The following is a 19,679-nucleotide window of genomic DNA, read 5'->3' on the forward strand; positions in this document are numbered from 1 at the left end:
TAATTTCTAATTACAACTTTTAATCTTACATTGGAAATATGAAAATGGATAAATAATTTAATAAGGGGAACTAAAAGTATTATTGCTATAGAGAGATTATTATGTACCCAATTCACTGCCTCTGTGACGTGCAAATTAAGGAGAAAACCTTGAAATTTACTGAAATGCAAAACAAAAGCAAAATAAACGTAATTATGTGGCAGGATTACCAAAATGATTTCGTGAGTTTTGGGATTCGTTTCCATCAGCAAACATTCATGTCCATCCAGACATCGATTGTCAGTTGGTTAACTGCGGGCAGGCCATCCTGACCCATGCGAGGGAAAAATCACCCAATTGCGTTCATGCAGAAGAATCTACTTTCTTTAAGATTAGAATGATCTTGGTCTTTTGTTACACTTGCGGCCATTGACAACTGGGAATATTTTCACATCTCCACGTCATTCTGATGTGTTGGCTTTGTTTCCACCTCTTTTCTATCCTTGACAAGGCAACAGAACGAAATGATAAAATGAATTTTTAATCACATCGCGGAAATGTAGCATTTTCTTCGCTTCCAGTAAAACCCGATACGGAATTTCCAGGCAAACGCTGGTTCCAGCTGTATTCGCGTGGATTAACCTCTCGTTCGCGGAAATCAAATTAGTTCACAATGCTCAGATGATGATGTCTAATAACTGAAACACACAGCTTTACAGAAAAAGACCAGCCCAACATGAATCACACTGGCGTAATCGTGCAGAATGATGAGATGGACTGATTTATTGCCATCAGGTCTTGCAATGCCTACAAGTGATATATTTCTCGCAATATATATTGAAATTAGCACTTTGGAGTGCTAACTACCTAAAGTCGCAAGCACAAATTGTCAGCAAATCCTTGCCATCAAGTTGTTGGGTCAAAACGAAAATTACGTGGGAGCGTTTCTTTTGAAAGGCTGACCACTTTATCTCAACGTCAAGATCAACCCGGAGCAAAAGAGGGGGGGGGGGGGGGGGAGAAAGAGGCGAGGACCCAACTTCTCTCTGCAACAAATGTTTAAAAAAAAGAACGAAGGCACGAGTGCCTTATTTTAAATGGATCCAAAAGAAAAGGTCAAAGCCACTACCTCTTTTGTCCACCCCACCCACCACCATATCAACAGCGCGTCCCATGGACACCGGGCTGCAGTTGCAGCGCCCACTTCGACCCACCGGCCTGCTGACACACGCCAATCACACGCGCGCGTGCATCGTCCAATGTAAATAGCGGCGGGGTGACGTCAGACGTACACCAGGGCTAAGACAGAATGGCGAGTCAGTGCGGTAGCCCCAGATGTACGGCAGAAAGAAGAGGTTTTCGGCGGGAACTAGATTCCTGGCGGTATAAACTAATACACTGTGTAGGTAAGGATGACGTGTCTGCTTTGAGTTTCCGGTGTGGCGTTTGCCTGGCTCTTGGGCGACTCTTGGGCGGATGGGCGAGGGGGAGATTGTTGCTGGTGAATTGGCCCTGAAGTTGCTCCTCTGGAGGTACCTGGCTCCATTTTCTTTTGTTTGACTCCGAGGAGCCCTCGCCGTTCTGCAGGGTGTCTGTCCGACGCGCCCTCGGGAGCTCTTCCCAGCCAGTGAGAAGGGATTGGGCAAGAACAGAGGTGTTGGGGGGGGGGGGGGGGTGGTGGGAGAGACTGGGGTGATTTCTGCTGGAGATGCCCTGGGTCGTTGACGCTGGCCGCTCTTGCAGACGCGACTCGTGAATCGCGGTCCGGGAGTTGGCGCGGCGGCCGGACGGGGGTGCGCGTCGTGGGCGACGAAGTTTTGGCGGCCAACTCCCGACGTTGCACCTCTCTCGCCGCCACCGCGCCAGCCTTTTGTCGAGAGACCAGTCCGACTGTTGTGGGAGTGGCTGCCCGAGACCCAACGGCCGGACGAACAAAAAAAGTCACGTGACGCGGCCGTGGTTATAAATAACCCCCTCCTCCCCCCCAAGCAGTGACCGAGTCCTGACTTCCGCTTCGGTCGCCCGGCGCACTCTCGTCCACTCGCAGCCTCCGGCGGGAGGGGGGTGGACAGAGAGAGAGGGGAGGGGGGCGGGGAAGAGCTTCTGTTTTTCCCTCTCCTCGATCGCCGGTCGACGTTTTCGGGAAAGATTGAACTTCACGATTCCGCAAACTTTTCGTGAAGTTGAGTGCATTTTGTTTAAATTTTGCTGTTCGCGCGAACTGCTGGCGTCGCTCTTTTCCTGCGTCGGCTCCGTGTGTGTGTGTTTTTCTTTCATCCGGCGGGATGGGTCGGGTCTGACCGTTTGGCCCCGCTCGCTATTTCGCCTTTGTCCGCAGTCTCGGTTCCCAGCAAAGCTCAGTGCTGCAAATGACCTTGCTCAGCACTTGCAGGAACATCCTCTGTTTCACAGCGGAGTTTGGAATGGTTTGAGTCGATTATAATTGAAAGCAATTTGCCTTGCCCTCTTGTCTTTCAATTGCTGCGGGCTTCGATTTTTTTTGTTTCCCTCTTGAAGCCTGATGGATAACCCTTGTTTCTGCGTCTTAACTAGATTTATTACTTTTATGACGGCCATTTTTAAGAGCCTATTGTTGCAAAGAGAGCGGCCAACTCCTGATTCCTGCAGCCGAGCGTCATGTTTCGCCCGGAGAGTTAAAAACACATTCAAAACGCACCTGTTGCTCTCTTGAAATTGAAACCTTGAAAAGTGGCGGGTGCGTTTGAGGTCTTGGGAAATCGTGAGACCTGGCGTTAGGAAACGGGCTGCTCCTTTGAATCAAGGAACCGATCCGGTGGATACTCCGTGGAACTGTGCAGGATGTGGCCTTGGATACAATTGAAGGGCCAGAAGAATTCTGCGCAGTGGGGAACGGGCAGGAATGACAGGCATAGTTCATTATAATCTGACTAGATACAGGAGACACGAGCAGCTGTGTGGTGTATATTTTAAATAATTGCCCCGCCCCTTCTCCCGCCCCGCCCCCTCCAACTCTCTCTCTCTCCCGGTAAAGGTCGACGACACAGTCATAGACCCGGCGGACAGATTCTTAATGACACATTGTCAAGTATATTCTGAACTCGTGAACATGTATCTCAAACCCCCCCCCCCCAATTTCAAAGACAAAAAATTCATACTAAATGTCTTTTTGCAGTGGGCGAGAAAATATCTTGATTGGAGGGGATTTTAATTTTTTTTTCCTGGATCCGACCGTGGATTTGGGAATATTGATAGACAAGAATTTGCAAAATTTCTATAAATTGAACTATCACCCCCGTTTGGAAACATTGAGGAGGACTTGGGCAGGTGGATGCATCTGCCCATCATGTTGACGGGTAGGGTCAACAGCATTACAACAAAAGTGATGCCGAGGCTCTTCCGATCTTTGCCCAGACCACTGCCCCAGAGTTTTTCCAAAACACTCAATGGATGTTTTAGACAATTCCTGTGGAGGAACAAAATAGGTAGAGTCTCCTTGGACTATTGACCTGGGATTATAGCCAGGGAGGGATATTATTGGGCGGACCAGCAAGGTTTATCGCCTCGTTCTCTGAGGGGGATGGTTTACCCTCTTGGGCACAAATTGGTCTACACACAGTAGTGGAGGAGATGATAGGAGATATTATTTACAAATGGCATACCGAATTTATAATACAAAAAAAAAGACAACCTGATATTAAGACACTTAATTCGAATGAGGCAAAAAAACCAGATTATTGGGTTAAAAGTAGAGTTTCCCCTAAAACGCCCCTAGCCCAAAATAAATTAATCCCTATGACTATGGGTAACAAAATCCTGGACACCTGGTGCCAGAAGAGGATCAGGTATATGAGGACTTTTATGAGAAGGGGCAGCTCGTGTCATTTGAGCAATTAAAAAAGCAAATTCGACCTATCAAACAAGACCTTCTGCTATCTTTAAGATTTTTTTTGAGGGACAAATTAGGTCTATCTATGGCCCTGCTGCTGTGACGTGGAGGCTCTAATTTGAAGGGGGATCATGTAAATTTATTTCGGCTATGTATCTCCTGTTCCAAAATGAGAGCCAAAAACTCAAGTGAGGCAGAGATGGGGGTCTGATTTGGGAACAATTCCTGAATGATGCTGGTCTGATGACTGGCGGGACAGCATGAAGGCGGTTACTAATGCCAGATATAGACTGGTGAAATACAACTTTATGCACCTGTTATACCTCCCGCTGCAAAAATTACAAAAGGTCAAACTGAAAATCCTGGACTTGTGTTTTAAATGCGGCATTGAGACAGGAACTTTTGTGCATTCGACGTGGCTATGTGCCAAAGTGAGATCCTTTTGGGTAGAATTAGGGGGCATTTTCAAAAAAATCTTGGGTGGAATATCTGCAAGGCCCTGCCCTGTTCCTTCTTGGTGGCATTATGAACTTGTATGTATCAAAAAAAAAATTGTATAAACACCAAATTCAATTTGTAAAGGTCGCCTTGCGGTGGCCAGGAGGTGCATAATGGTTACATGGAAATCTGACGCTCAGCTAAAGATAGCACGGTGGAGCATGAAGATGCAAAGCTGTATTCCCCGGCGAAAATTACTTATAAATTAAGGAGGAGATATGGCACATTCATTGAGGTATGGCAGCCATACGTTTTGATGTCAAAAAGCATGTGTGATTGGCCTCCCCAGAACCTTTATCAGGATTAACTGGACTTCACAAGCCCTGAAACACTGAGAATGAGGAGATAACTTTGAAATCCTGCCGGTTCCCTTTCCCTTTTTTTAAACCTCTTCCCTTATAAACTTGCATTGTTATCTATGATAAGTGATATTTATGTTGTTGCATGGGTTGAATGGGAGGGAGGGTGAACGACGGTGGAGGGGGGTAGGAAAGGGATAGATGGGGGGGGTGGAAAAAGTAAGGTCTTGGTAAACAATGATCTAGAAAAAGGGAGGATTGTTCCCCTATACTATTGAGTCTGTAAAATTGTAAATAAATTTTTCAACCAAAAAAAGGACTTTGTGTCATATTAATTCTCTTCCCAATTCTCATTTTGATCTCCTGGCAGCAATGCAAAATGTAAGTTGGAGGAACAGTACATAGTCTTCCATTAAAGTAGGCTGAAGCCCTTGGCACCTAAAATTGAATATGTATAACAATTTTATTAAACCGTTTTTTTTTCTCAGTTCTCTGGAGCTATTGAAACTGTTGTTTCAATTTTATTCTTTTCCTTTTCTGTTTCCAACAGCAAATTTTTTTTTTTAAAGTAATTGTTCCTTTCACTAGGTTGGCCTGCACCTTGACTCTACCATTTGTAAATCTTCTTTGCCCACCCAAGTGATTTCTGAATGGAGCTTTATCCTGAACTTCTTTCTGCCTCCCACAACTTGATAACACTTGCATTGACCAATGTGTTTCAATATTCTAGACAGCCAAAATTGCTTAGGCATTGATGTGGCCAGAAATTTTGTGTATTCATAAAATTTTCATTGTTTTCTGAAAATGCTTGTACATCCAAGCTAATGTACTGATATTTTATTTACAGGGTTCGAAAGCATCTTGGAAGGGCTTTATGGGCCAAGGTTACTCAGAGACCTCAGTTTATTTGATGGTAAAATGTTTTTTTCTGAATATCGTAATAATATTGTAAAATGTTAAAGTATGTGATTAATCCATTTTCAGTTTTGTTAGTAAGCATTTTATTAAATTTCAATTCAACTAAATTCTCCATTAAATATTTCAAAATTTGCAATTAAATTCTTATCAAATGTTTTGTATTTGAGCAATGCCTTGAAGTAGAATAAACAGTGATCTAATTAGGCAAATGGGTAATAATTTACATTAGTTTATCAAAAGTTTGAGAGTTTGGTCACCTAACTAGAAAAGATGTCATTAATCTAGAAAGGGTTCAGAAGGATGCAAACCGAGATGGTGGGCTTGAAATATAATGGAGAGGCTGGGACTTTTCTCCCTGAAGAGTTGGAGGCTAAGGGGACATTACAGAGTTTTATAAAATCATGAGGAGTATGGATAAGATAAATAGTCTTATTTCCCTGGTTAGGTGGATCTATAATTGGAGAATGTAGATTTAAGGTGAGAGGGGAAAGATTTAAAAGGGACCCGAGGAGCAACTTCACAGAGTGGCGGGTATGTGGGTTGAGCTGCCAGATGAAATGTTAGAGACAAGAACAATTTCAAGTCATTTAGACAAGTACGTGGATAGGAAAGGTTGTGAGGGATTATCGGCTGCACAGCTTGGTCATCATGAATGCAGGGCCAAATGACCTGTTCATGCTGTAAAACTTCTCGTGTTCAAAATTCTGGCATTTATTATTATGATATACCTGTTCCTTTATTGCCCTGGACCTTATTATTTTAAGACATAGTTGTATCATTAAAACTAACTTCACCTGTGTATATTCTGTACACATTTTTCTATAGGTTATCAATCAGCAGCGCTCGTACATTTAGACAAATCACTTTCCTATTCTACAAAGGATGTTTTTTTAAAAAAAAAAGTGGTGTCCTTTTCCACAGTTCAAATAAAATCCACCTTTTAAAACCTCAATGATGAAAAGGCTCTGAGATATGTCTTTAAAGTTTTAAATTGTTCAGCAAATTTTTTAAAAAATCCATGATGCAGCACTGACTGTATTAGCCATAAAGTTACCATGATGCTTCGGGCTGAGAACCTAGTTGAACCCCTATGACTTGTCAAAAGGAGGGAGAATATTAGCTCTTGAAAAAGCATTCAACTTTACCCTCATCAGTGAAACCTATCGTGACCCTGGCCCAATTTCCAGAGAAATTTGATGGAAGTTGACGAATGATGTTTTCTTGCCCTATGAAGAAAAGAACCTGTTTCAGGATTGATAATGACATTGGTAACTTTTTTTCTTAGTCCATGTTTTGTGAACTGTATGGCACTTGAACTTTTACAGTTTAGGAAGGGAGGTCCAGTCTCTTGCTCTTTTTCTGTTGAGCATTTTGCAAGTAAATATGATTGCTCTGCAAAGATGGCAGTTGTCCATTAAATTTTGGTTTATTCAATTATTGTTCTGGAGCAGTACATTAGTTCAATATCCCATGAAATCATACAATTATGCAGTGCCGAGAAATGCCCTTTGATCCATCTCATTTATGTCCACCTCATTTCCCTGCATTTGAGCCATATCCTTCTAAACCTTTCCTATTTGTGTACTGGCAGTATCTCTGTAAAACATTTGTAATTATACCTGCCTTTATCAAATCCTTTGGTTTCCCATTTAATAGACCCATTGCACTCTGGGGGAAATTTTGCCCTTCAAGACTCCTTGAAAATCTTTCCCTTATCTTAAACCAATGCCCTCTGGTTTTAGACTTCCCTTCTGGTGGTTGGGGTTGGGGGGGAGGGGGAGGGGGTAAAGAAACCGGCCATCCACCTTAGCTATGTTCCTCATAATTTCATAAGCCTCAATAAGGTCACTTCTCAGCCTGCTTCGTTTAGGAAAAACAGTCCCAGCCACTCCAATCTCTCCTTATAAATCAAGCCCTCTAGTTCCAGCAACATCCTTGAGAATCATTGATACTGGATGATCCAGTCAGATACAACAGAAGCTGTTGTAGAATTAAGGTAGAACATTTTTTAGTTTTGAATTCCTTCCACTATGGATTGGTGTCTACTTTTCATAATTTGTATTTTCAATTGCTTCAGCTGAAATTTGACACGTTTTCTTAGTGTTCTTTATGGTAATTCTAAAAGGCTGGAAACGAGATTTGATTTAAGAGAACAATTTTTATTATTTAAATTCTGATTGTCTCTTCGTCTCCTATTTCCAGTGAGAGGCAGAAGGCCAAAATTGGAGGTGTGTGGACACATTGTAGGACAGGAATAGTTTATAAATGTGGGCAGAGAGAAGGCCTTAATGGATCTTAAAACAGTGAATCTAGATTTTACAGCACCAAGAACAAAAGATTCTTTGTATCCGTGCACGGCCTACGCATTGTGTAGTCAGGTTAAGTTCTGAGTTTTATTAGGGCTCAGGCCCGACTTTTATACTTGCACTGTTCCCACTGTGGCCCCCCTTGGCTGATGCCACAACATGCATAACAAAAGAGGGTTTCCTACGCGCGGGTACTTTCCTGCATAACAGTGCCCTTCCCCACACGTTGTCCCTGTCGGCTGCACAGCAAGGTCAGTGCCATTTTAGGGTCTCTGGCCTTTAAGCTGCCCTTGCCATTCACCCACCGGTTTGCTTGTTGGGGCCAGTGCTGCTGGCCTTTGGTTGTGCTCGCCACCCAGCTTGATTACTGGTGGCTGGCAGCCACTCCTTGGCAAAAATAGAGTTAAATAAATGGAACTTGGTTTAGTTAAGGAGCAGATGACCCCCCCCCAAAAAAAAAAATTGTGTGAGATTAAATAATTCTCCATTGGAAAATCTAAATCCTGACAAAGTTCATTAGAAGCTTCGTCAACAAGTAAGTTTAGTTGAAGGTAATATTGAACGGAAAATGCTTGCTTACGTAGATATTGTGGTCTGAACCTTCCCTTTGGGTCAAATCTGGATCCATGGTCTCATTTAAGGTAGTGCAGTTGCTGAAGAAGGTGAACCAGGTGTGAAGGGCAGAAGACAATGATGAGGTAGAGCTTTGCAGCTGTTTATGAGGCCTGGCATTTGATTTTTTTAATATCAATATAGTAAGTATACTGTATAGATGAGAAGCAAAGGCATAATATATCTTCTAGTAATCCATGGATTTCCACCTTGTCATGGTGGAGATGCTTGTGACAGTGATACCGTCTGGAGCTATGCTCCTGGTAGGGTTACCCATAGCAGTAAGGTTGAGGGCAAGGTTCTTTACAAAGAACGATCCAACCAAATCCTCAACGGGAAGCGGACAGACAGTTATTCTGAACTCAACGGTTGTGAAAGTGGATAAAGGCTGCATCAAATCTATCTGCTCCAATTGTCATGGTTTTCATGCTATTGAAATTAGTTGGTTGATTTCTGAAGTATTGTGTGCTCCAAGAAAGTGCAACATCAAGTACACAGGCATCTTCGCTCTGTGGATCAACAGAATGGAGGCTATCATCCTTGGCTACGAGGGATAGCCATGATGAATGGCGCAAGTGTAAGAAGTGTAACCATTGTCTTTGATTTCAATTGGATAAACATTTTTTTAATTGAATTCCCTCCCATTGGGTGGCATCAGAGAGAAGGGTGCAGTCAAATGTCAGAGTGTAAACAGGTTGAGAAATATTTTACGAACACAGTCCTATTGGATGCCATTTATGTCTTTGAATGGGGCAGCTTCAGTCCTGTACTGGGATAACAGGTTGGCCATAAATTTCCAAGGCAGCAGCACTTTGAATGGGTTGAAGCAGAATGAAGATATGTGGATAATAGTTATAATAGTAGGAGGGGTTACTTTGTATTTTGTCAAGAATATATCAAGGCAAGTGGTAACATGGTAAAGAGGAAAGAAATTGGGTGGAATTACTCCCATTCTGTTGCTGTGAGTTGTGACCAAAATGCCATTTAGATGAATCGTGGTGAAGTTGCATCAGTGGAGCATCAACAACATGAAAGTACAGTGTGACTAGGAATTTACTTTCATTTCTAAAATTGTTTTGAAGATGGTTGTAATTATTAAAAACTTTTGAGGGGGTCCATTCTACAGAGTAGAAGTCTATGTTCTCAATAGCTTATTTAATGTCATCCTCTACACGAGGTTCATGTGTGTTCAATGTACAAAGAAAGTTTTTGTAAACAATTTATCTTGTAAGCACACAGTCTGCTTGCAAGTAATATAAAGAGCCATTACTACTCTACCTGTACCATTCAGCTTATTCTGCGTGAGTTTTTTTGTTGCTCTTTCATACTTCAGATGCTTTAAAATATTCAAATTTAAAACCTAACTTTAATCTTTTCGTTATATCCTTCTGGGCCAATCAGCTTAAGTTTCCCAATATAGAAGATTCAGCAGAGAAAATTTTTTGCTTGGTTGAGGAGTCTGGAACTGGGGGTCAAGGTAAGAGATAGGCTATTTAGTAGTAAAATTAGGAGGAATTTCTTTATTCAAAATAGGTTTAATTCATTAGCATAAAGGGCAGAAGAAACTTTGATTTAATCAGAACCAAGATAGGTTTACAAAATTTGAGCATCGTGGGAGATGGATATAGGATAGAAACATGGTTTGGGCCGAGCAGATCAGCAATGATTTTGCCTCTGATCTGAGAGCTTCGTCCAGCTTGCACATGAAATGCTAGAGATTTATAAACACTTTCTGTAACTTTTTTCTAGTTTCCCTTGATTAAGGAACTATTAGCTCTTTAGGATAGGAGAAGCTAGGTGTCCTGAAGTTTGGTGGGTGTAGCATTAAGCAAATATTAGTCATTGTCTGCAAATTTGCTTAAAGAAGCTCCAGAGCTGCTGTTTTAATTTGTTATTTTCAAGCTGTGTTCAATAATTTGATAGCTTTATCTGAGATTTTTCATTTCCTAAATTGGGATGATATTTGCTGTCATACACCTTGCACAAGAATTTTGCATAATTCTGAATTGCTTTAGCTTTTTAATGTGTAATGTAGCGACCCTTAATCGGCATGCAAGCCATTACTCAAAATGCCCGACAACTGCACAGACCCATAAGGGGCCAATGACCTTCGACCCAAGTGACCACCTGCACAGCAGGAAACTGCAAGCAATGGCAGGAGCACTAACCAGTTGGAGATCGGTGCTGCTGTGACATTACTCCCAACATCAGCAGCGAGTACCTGCCAGTGCAATAAATCAGTCTTTGACTTCAACTCTTCATTTGTGTGTTGTCTTATCGCACTTCACGGTAACGCACACGCTACATTGGTGACCATGACAGGTCCCACCGGCAGTTGGACCCGACGATGATGAAATGAACAGCTCTTCAAGAGGTTTTATTGAAGCTGCCATCTTTCTGGGCATCACAGCCACATGTGTGGTTCGAACAGACCAAGGCCCAGTTCCACCTTCGACAGATCAACACCAACGACACTTGTTACTACTACATGGTGAGCTTGCTCGACCAGGAGATGGCAGCAAGGTTCTTCAATTTCCTTCAGCAGCCTCAGGAGCAAGTCAAATATGATGCCCTCAAGGAGCTATTAAACTGCACCTTTGGGCTCTTAAGGTGCGAGCATGCTGCCTGAATGTTACATATGGATGGTTTGGAGGTCAAGGCCCCATCCATCATCATGTGAGCGAAGTGCTTGTCCTTGCCGAGGGACACAGGCCTTGCCTGCTGTTCGAGCAGATTTTCCTGGTGCAGCTGCCTGAAGATATCTGACTTTTGTTTGCTGACAAGGTTTTACAATGATTCCAGGAAAGTCGCAGGCTGGGCAGACGTGCTCTGGGGAGTGAAGAAAGTAAACAGTGCCTCGGTGGAGCAGGTCTCTAGGCCCCCGCATACAGCCAGCAACAAGGTCACAGCAAACAGAGAGGCAAGTGGACCCCCCACCCAACCAAACAATATTGGTATGGGGTGCAGGGGGCCCGTTGATGCCGCCCTCCCTGCATGTTTCAGGGAAATGCCATGGCTAGCTGTTTTTGATGGCTGTCGGTGGCCATCGTGAGCCTCCTCCACATGTGGGACATGTGGGAGTTTCCTTGTGGACACCAGCGCCAAAATAAGTCTACTGCCTCCTCTCTCACCCCCCCCCTCTCCCCCACGGCCTACGACACCTGGAATGGAAAACGGCCCAGCATTGAGGGCAGTGAACAGCACAGCCATATGAACGTTCGGCACCTGCACCGTCCCCCTCCACTTGGTAGCAACAGGTTCATATGGACATTCACGATTGGTGGTGTCACAACCGCTCCTGGGAGCAGACTTCCTGCAAGCCTTCTGCCTGCTTGTGGACCTTGAAGGGCAGCAATTGGTGCACACCAGGACTTTTCAAACTACGCCCCTGGAGGAAGCCAAGTTACCTGCCCCCCACCTCGACTATGTTACGCTATCCGACAACGCATTAACGTAGATCCTAGCAGAGTTCTCTTCAATCGTGGTGCCTCAGTTTTCGGCCGCTTCACAACAGGATGTGCTGCCTCCCCCCCCCCCCCCCCCCCCGCCCCGAGAAGCTCACCCTCACCAATGGATAGTGCAGTGTTCCTACAGCTCCTGGGCCCCCTCCCTGCACATGGTTCAAAAAGCAGCAGGAGGGTGGAGGCCTTGTGGTGACTATCGCTGCCTCAACGAGGCTACCACACCTGACAGGTACCTTCCGTACCCTGCATCCAGACTTTACTGCTAATTTACAAGGGGCACTGGTGTTTTCAACAGTCGATCTCATCAGGGGCTAGCATCAGATCCCAGTCTATCCCAATGATATCCCAAAAATTTCAATCATTACCCCTTTTGGACTATTTGAATTCCTGAGAATGCCCTTTGGACTTAAGAACACAGCCCGGGTGTGTGCCATGTGATGATGTGGGGTTAGACTACAAATCCCTATTCTTCTCAAAATTTGGAAAAAATGTTGTAAAAAAAAAAAAAATAATGAAACAAAAATTGAAGAAAGAAGTGTTTAAAAGTATACAGTACAAGTCAAAATGCCATCATAGAAGGAGAAAGCAGATACAGCAATACAAGAAGCTTAACAAGAAAAAAGAAAGGCCTACCTTGAAGGATCCAGGAGCTGTTCGGAAGATACTGAGCTGGGGAGACCTTGGACATAGCTGTACAAGGTCTTCCCCGACAATGCCCGCCCATATTGGGTGAAGATGTGACTGCGCTTGTGCAGAACACAAGAGGTAGAATTTTTTTTTTTAAAGTGAGACATCCCACTCTAGTGGATCAGAAGAAAAGCAAGAATTGTGTTTTGAACATGGACTAATGGTGCAGAAGAAGGAAAAAGCTAAGGAATTTTCTATTTCTGCAGTTGAAATGAAATAATATCTCGACACTTTTCAAAGGTCTATGGTGGTATTAATGGAAGAAATTAAAAAGAAAGGAGAGAAAATTGAAAGAATGATGCAGTTGGTGGATAAAAGGTTTGTAGATGAAAAATCAAAGGAAGTGAGAGATTCAAAATATTAAAGAACAGATGCAAAAGGTACAAGTTGAAGCAGCTGCAGGAAAAGATCAGTTAATGCTGAAAATAGACATTTTGGAAAATTTTTGTAAAAGAAATAACATCAAGATTGTTGGTTTAGGGGGAGTCACATGATGGAGTGGTGGCTGGTCAGTGGAAACAACCCTCTCCAGAGAAAAGAAAAAAGTGAAAAAGCAGAGCTCAATAAACATAAAATACAGGAACAGAAAGATAGTTACAGAGAAAAGGGAAGAAGGAAAATCACTGGAGAAGAAAGAAGGTGGCCTTACCTGCACATCGAAGCAGAGAGCCACCGTGGAGAGGAGCAGCCGATCTCCGCTATTGGTGAGTCCCCAGAGGAGCAGTGTCCTCCCGACCAGCGGACTCCAAAAATGACTCTCAAAGCCAAGAAGAGGTTAAGGCTGACGGGTGGGGGACTCGGCTGAGGAGCAGCCAGCTGAGAGACGTCCAGTATCTGGGCGTTCGGCTGGGGTAAGTATGTTTACTTTGAGAAAGAAGAGTGGTGAGAAAGAAAATGAAGGGCTAGAAGAGGGTGAGTGGCAACGGGGCGACAGACAGGGCGATGACCTGCGGCGAGTCGAGCCGCGGCAAAGGATGAAGGTACAAAGATACAGAGAAGATGACACAGACATAGATACAGACACAGAAGAAGACCAAGAATGATAAGATAAACACAATCAGATTTAATGCGAATAAGTAGATGATACGTCATTTTTGTTTATTCCTTTTGTATAAAGATATTGTTTTATTGTATTTTATGTCTAATATCTACTGTTTTTGGAGGGGGGTGGGAAGGGAGGGATGGGGGGAAAAAGAGAAAATGTCACTGAATATTTAAAGAGACACATCTGTAAATATTTTGGTTGATATGGTTCATAGTGCGATTTTAAAAAAAAAAGAATTACCAAAAAAAAGCAGACAAAAAAAGTTGTTGGTTTAAAAGAAGGTGACGAAGATCAAGACATGAAAAAGTTCCCTCAGCGTTGCATACCGGACGGAATCTTTAGGGGCAGTCGAACTTCAAGGAGACCTGAAGATTGAGAGAGCACATTGAGCATTGAGACCAAAGCCACAGCTTGATCAAAGGTCTTGTCCGATATTGGTTAAATTTCTTCGTTATGAAGTACGGGAGAAGATTTTGGAACTGGTGGCAAAGCAGGCGAAAGAAAAACAATAGCCATTGATTTATAATGGGAATAAGACTTTTTTAAAACCTGATATAAGGTTTGATTTGTTTAAAAAAAAGAAAATAATTTAATGCAGTTAAAAATGTGCTATGGAAGAAAGGCTATGTATGCCTTAGCATTGAGGTATCCAACTGTTTTGAAAAATTTTTGTCCCAGAGGGAAGAAACAAATTCTTTATGGAACCGAATGAGGCAAAGGTGTATGCCGATTCTTTGGAAAAAGAACAACATGTGATTACATTATATGATAAAAGTTGGTTAACTGTAACTGGAAAAAATTCGAATTTAAATGGGGAGGAGAGTGTACAATATTAAGCAACATGAATTGTTTAGTATTTCGAGTGAGTTAGTTGGGAATATGGAGCTAACCACTGCAGAATCATGTGCACCTATGTGGTTGTTATCACATCCTGGATAAATCACGGTTTTAGAGTCATAAAGACATCACACATGGTTGGGGGGGGGGGGGTTCTATCTTTAATTTTTTTATTCTATGCTTGGATTAATTACAAGTACTGAGATGTATGTCAATATTGTGGGAGAGAGAGGAGTAGGAATGGGGCGATGGTTGGATAAGAGATTTAATGATGGTACTTAATGGCAGGAAATTTAAATTTTATTAGTATTAATATAAACGAAATACAGAAAGTAAAATGAAATAACTCGTTAAATTATATGAAAAAAGCTAAAGTAGAGCTTTTTGCAAGAAACTTGTTTGACTAAGAACATGAGAAGTTAAAAAGAGATTGGGTTGGATGGATTATGGCATCTTTGTTCAATGCTAAAGCTAATGGGGTAGATATATTAAAACAAAAAGACTACTAATTAAAGTATTGGATATGGCTATAGATAAAGCAAGGACATATGTAATGATTGTCAACTTTATTCAGAATAATGAACATTAATGAATATATATGCACCAAATGTAGATTATGGGAAATTTATGCAAGATATATTTATGCAATTATCAGGTCCAAAGGAAAAAATAATAGTTGATGGAGATTTCAATTTTACTTTTGTCTCGAAGTTAGATTAGGTGGAGAGGTGTTACAAAAATGTTGGAGAAAAATTCATCCAAATGACATAGAAAATAGGTGTAGGAGTAGGCCATTTGGCCCTTCAAGCCTATACTGCCATTCATTTTGATCATGGCTGATCATCCACTCAGTACCCTGTTCCAGCACTCTCTCCATGCCCCCTGATCCCCCTAGTCACAAGTACTAAATCTAACTTCCTCTTAAATATAGCTATAGAACCGGCCTCAATCACTTCCTGTGGCAGAGAATTCCATCAATTCACCACCCTCTGAGTGAAAAAATTCTTCCTCATCTCAGTCCTAGAGGATTTCCCCTTTATCCTTAAACTGTGACCCCTAATTCTAGACTTACTCAACATTGGGAACAATCTTCCTGCATCTAGCCTGTCAAATCCCTTAAGAATTTTGAACGTTTCTATTAAATCTCCTCTTAATCGTCTAAACTCCAGCGAGTACAAGCCCAGTCATTCTAGCCTTTCTTCATATGTAAGTCCCGCCATCCCTGGTATCAATCTGGTAAACCTTTTCTGTACTCTCTCCATGGCAATGATGTCCTTCCTCAGATAAGGAGACCAAAACTGAACACAATACTCCAGGTGAGGTCTCACCAAGGCCCTATACAACTGCATCAATACCTCTCTGCTCCTGTACTCGAATCCTCTTGATATGAACGCCAACATGCCATTCGCCTTTTTTACTGCTTGCTGCACCTGCATGCCCACTTTTAATGACTGATGCACAGCAACACCCAGGTCTCTTTGCATCTCCCTTTTTCCTAATTGGATACCATTAAGATGGTACTCAGCCCTCCCATTCTTTCCTCCAAAGTGGATAACCACACACTTATTCACATTATATTGCATCTGCCATGCATTTGCCCACTCACCCAACCTGTCCAAGTCACCCTGCACACTCTTAACAGCCTCTACACAGCTTACAATCCCACCCAGCTTCGTGTCGTCTGCAAACTTGGACATGCTGTTTTCTATTTCCTCATCTAAATCATTAATATATATCGTAAATAACTGGGGTCCCAGCACTGAGCCTTGTGGGACCCCACTAGTAACTGACTGCCATTCCAAAAAGTACTCATTTATTCCTACTATTTGCTTCCTATCTGCCAACCAATTCTCTATCCACCTCAATACCATATCCCCTATACCATGTGCCTTAAGTTTGTATAGTAAACTCCTGTGTGGGACCTTATCAAAAGCCTTCTGAAAATCCAGGTAAACCACATCTACTGGTTCTCCCCTATCCACTCTACTAGTTACATCCTCAAAAAAATTCAATAAGATTAGTCAGACACGGGATTTTCCCTTCATAAAATCACACTGGCTCTGACCAATGAATTCACCACTTTCCAGATGTGCTGCAATCACATCTTTAATAACTGACTCTAACATTTTCCCCACTACCGATGTCAAGCTATAATTCCCTGATTTCTCTTTCCCTCCCTTTTTAAAAAGTGGAGTTACCCTCCAGTCCTCAGGAACTACTCCAGAATCTAAAGAGTTTTGAAAAATTATCCACTATTTCATGGGCTACTTCCCAGCACTCTGGGATGCAGACCATCTGGCCCTGGAGACTTGTCTGCCTTTAATCCCTTCAATTTATCCAACACAACCTCATAACTTACGCTTATTTTCCCCAGTCTTTCAGTCACATTAGCCCCATGGTCCCCTATTATTTCCTGAAGATTATTCATATTTTCCCTAGTGAAGACCGAACTAAAGTAGTTATTTAATTGGTCTGCCTTGTCCTTGTTCCCCATGACCAATTCACCTGTTTCTGACTGCAAGGGACCCACATTTATCTTTACTAGTCTCTTTCTCTTTACATATCTATAAAAACTTTTGCAGTTGTTTTTTATGTTCCCTGCCAACTTTCTCTCATAATCTCTTTTGCCTTTCCTGATTAATCCCTTTGTCTTCCTCTGTAGAACTCTGAATTTCTCCCAATCCTCTGGTATTCTGTCTTTCCTGGCTAGTCTATACGCTTTCTCTTTACACTTGATACCCTCTCTGATTTCCCTTGTTATCCAAGGATGTACTACCCTCCTTGAATTATTCTTTTTCCAAACCGGGATGAACAAACTCTGTATTTCATCCAGGTGATCCTTGAATGCTTGCCATTGCCTTTCTACAGTTAATCCTTTAAGTAACATTTGCCAATCTAATTTAATCAATTCGCATCTCATGCCCTCAAAGTCACCCTTCTTTCTTTAAGTTCAGAACCTGAGTTACAAAATTAACCCTGTCACTTTCCATCCTAATGTAAAATTCCACCCATATTGTGGTCACTCTTGCCCAAAGGGCTTCACACAAGATTGTTAACTAACCTTTCCTCATTACTCAGAACCCAATCTAGAATGGCCTGTTCCCTTGTTTCTTCAACATACTGGGTACCTTCTAAGAAATCGTCCTCATCAGTACCCTTACCAATTTGATTCATCCAGTCTATATGGAGAGTCACCCATTATAACTGCCTTGCCTTTGTTACATGCATTTCCAATTTCCTGTTTAATGCCATCCCCAACCTCTCTATTACTGTTAGGTGGTCTATATACAACTTCCACTAATGTCTTCTGCCCCCTTGCATTTTGCAGCTCTATCCACATTGATTCCACATCATTCAAGCTAACATCCTTCCTTTCTATTGCTTTTAACTTCTCTCTAACCAACAATGCTACCCCACCTCCTTTTCCTTTCTGTCTGTCCCTCCTGAATATTGAAAATCCATGAATGTTAAGCTCCCAACCTTGGTCCCCTTGAAGCCATGTCTGTGATCCCAACTATATCATAGTCATTTACAGCTATCTGCACATTCAAATCATCCACCTTATTACGAATACTCCTTGCATTAAGACACAAGGCCTTCAAGCTTGTTTTTACCAGAGCCTTAACCCTATCACCATTATGCTGTAAAGTGGTTCTTTTACATTTTTGCCCTGAGTTTACCTGCCTGCCTCTTTTGCTTTTCACCCTCCTATCTCCGACTTCTTCCCTCATGCTAAACCCCTCCGTCTCTCTCCTCCTGATCCCATCCCCCTGCCACATTAGTTTAAACCTTCCCCAACAGCAGTACCAAACACTCTCCCGAGGGCATTGATCCTGGCCCTGCCCAGATAGAGACTGTCCTGTTTGAACTGATCCCATCTGCCCCAGAACTGATTCCAATGCCCCAAGAATCTGAACCTTTCCCTCCTACACCACTGTTCAAGCCACATATTCATTCTATCTATCCTGCAATTCCTACTCTGACTAGCCCGTGGCACTGGCAATAATCCAGAGATTATTACCCTAGAGGTCCTACTCCTTAACTTCCTTCCAAGCTCCCTGAATTCTCCTTGTGGGACCTCATCCCGCTTTTTTCCTATGTCATTGGTACCAACATGGACCATGACAGCTGGCTGTTCACCTTCCACATCCAGAATGCCCTGCAGCCGCTCCGTGATATCCCTGACCCTTGCACCCGGGAGACAACTCACCAACCGGGAGTCCTGTTTACGGCCACAGAAGCTCCTGTCTATTCCTCTTACAATTGAATCCCCTATATCTATTGTCCTACCACTCTCTTTCGGGCCCTCTTGCACAGCAGAGCCACTCACAGTGTCCTGACCCTGGCTACTGCTGCCTTCTCCTGATGGGCCATCTCCCCCAACAACATCCAAAGCAGAATATCTGTTTTTCAGGGAGATGACCACAGGAGACTCCTGCACTCCCTTCCTGTTCTTACTCTTACCCAGTCCCTATTTCCCTCAATTCTATGAAGCTGTGGTGTGACCAACTCGCTAAAGGTGCTATCCACCAAATCCTCAGCATCCCGGATGCTCCAGAACGAGTCCATGCGCAGCTCCAGTGCCGTCATGCGGTCAATTAGGAGCTGCAGCTGAACACACTTCCTGCACACGTAGTTCCCAGGGACATTGTCAGTCACCCTGAGTTCCCACATAGCACAAGAGGAGCATGGCACGGGACTGAGCTCACCTGCCATGTCTAAAATGACCACCTACGATTGAGTTAAATTAAAAAAGAAAAAAAGAGACCTACCCCTTTACCTGTGCCTCAGCCTCTCTGCGCCTAAGTCTCTCGAGCTCAAGTCTCCACTCCTTCACTGCCCCACTCACTCACTGAGTTGCTCCTCGCTGGCCACTCCCTCACCTTTCACTCCTTTTATTTTATTGACCCTCAGGCAATTTACTTACTGCTCTAGCAGTCTCTCCTCGCCCCTCCTCCATCAGTCACTTTTTTTATTCTTTTAGACACAAAACATATTAGTGTATTGACATGTTTTTAATCTCTGCACCATTACAAGCTGGCGTTTATAAGATTGAATATTAAGTTAGGGTGTTTTTTTTTTAAATTTTTTTCACACTATGAACCATACTAACCAAAATACACAAACATTTCCTTCTTGAATATACACAGTGTCTTTTTCCTCCCT

General features: G+C 42.8%; 1 protein-coding gene across 18 annotated transcripts in view; it reads left to right on the forward strand.

Annotated features, from left to right (window-relative positions):
* Positions 1-1,266: 1,266 nt before the first annotated feature.
* lcorl (ligand dependent nuclear receptor corepressor-like) overlaps positions 1,267-19,679 on the forward strand; it is a 136,260-nt gene continuing 117,847 nt past the window's right edge. For 17 of the 18 annotated variants that reach the window (XR_011353692.1, XR_011353693.1, XR_011353696.1 and 14 more), the window contains exons 1-2: positions 1,267-1,385; positions 5,492-5,557. Coding sequence is in view for 14 of the 18 variants with exons in the window: in XM_069925096.1 (XP_069781197.1) it covers positions 1,289-1,385; positions 5,492-5,557 (163 nt within the window). In the remaining 4 variants the exon portion in view is untranslated. Of the gene's footprint in view, positions 1,386-1,415; positions 1,512-5,491; positions 5,558-19,679 lie in introns of those variants that run through there. The other variant, XR_011353694.1, reaches the window with a different exon arrangement.

The sequence above is a fragment of the Narcine bancroftii genome, chromosome 3 (assembly GCF_036971445.1).
Source record: "Narcine bancroftii isolate sNarBan1 chromosome 3, sNarBan1.hap1, whole genome shotgun sequence".
NCBI lineage: Eukaryota > Metazoa > Chordata > Chondrichthyes > Torpediniformes > Narcinidae > Narcine > Narcine bancroftii.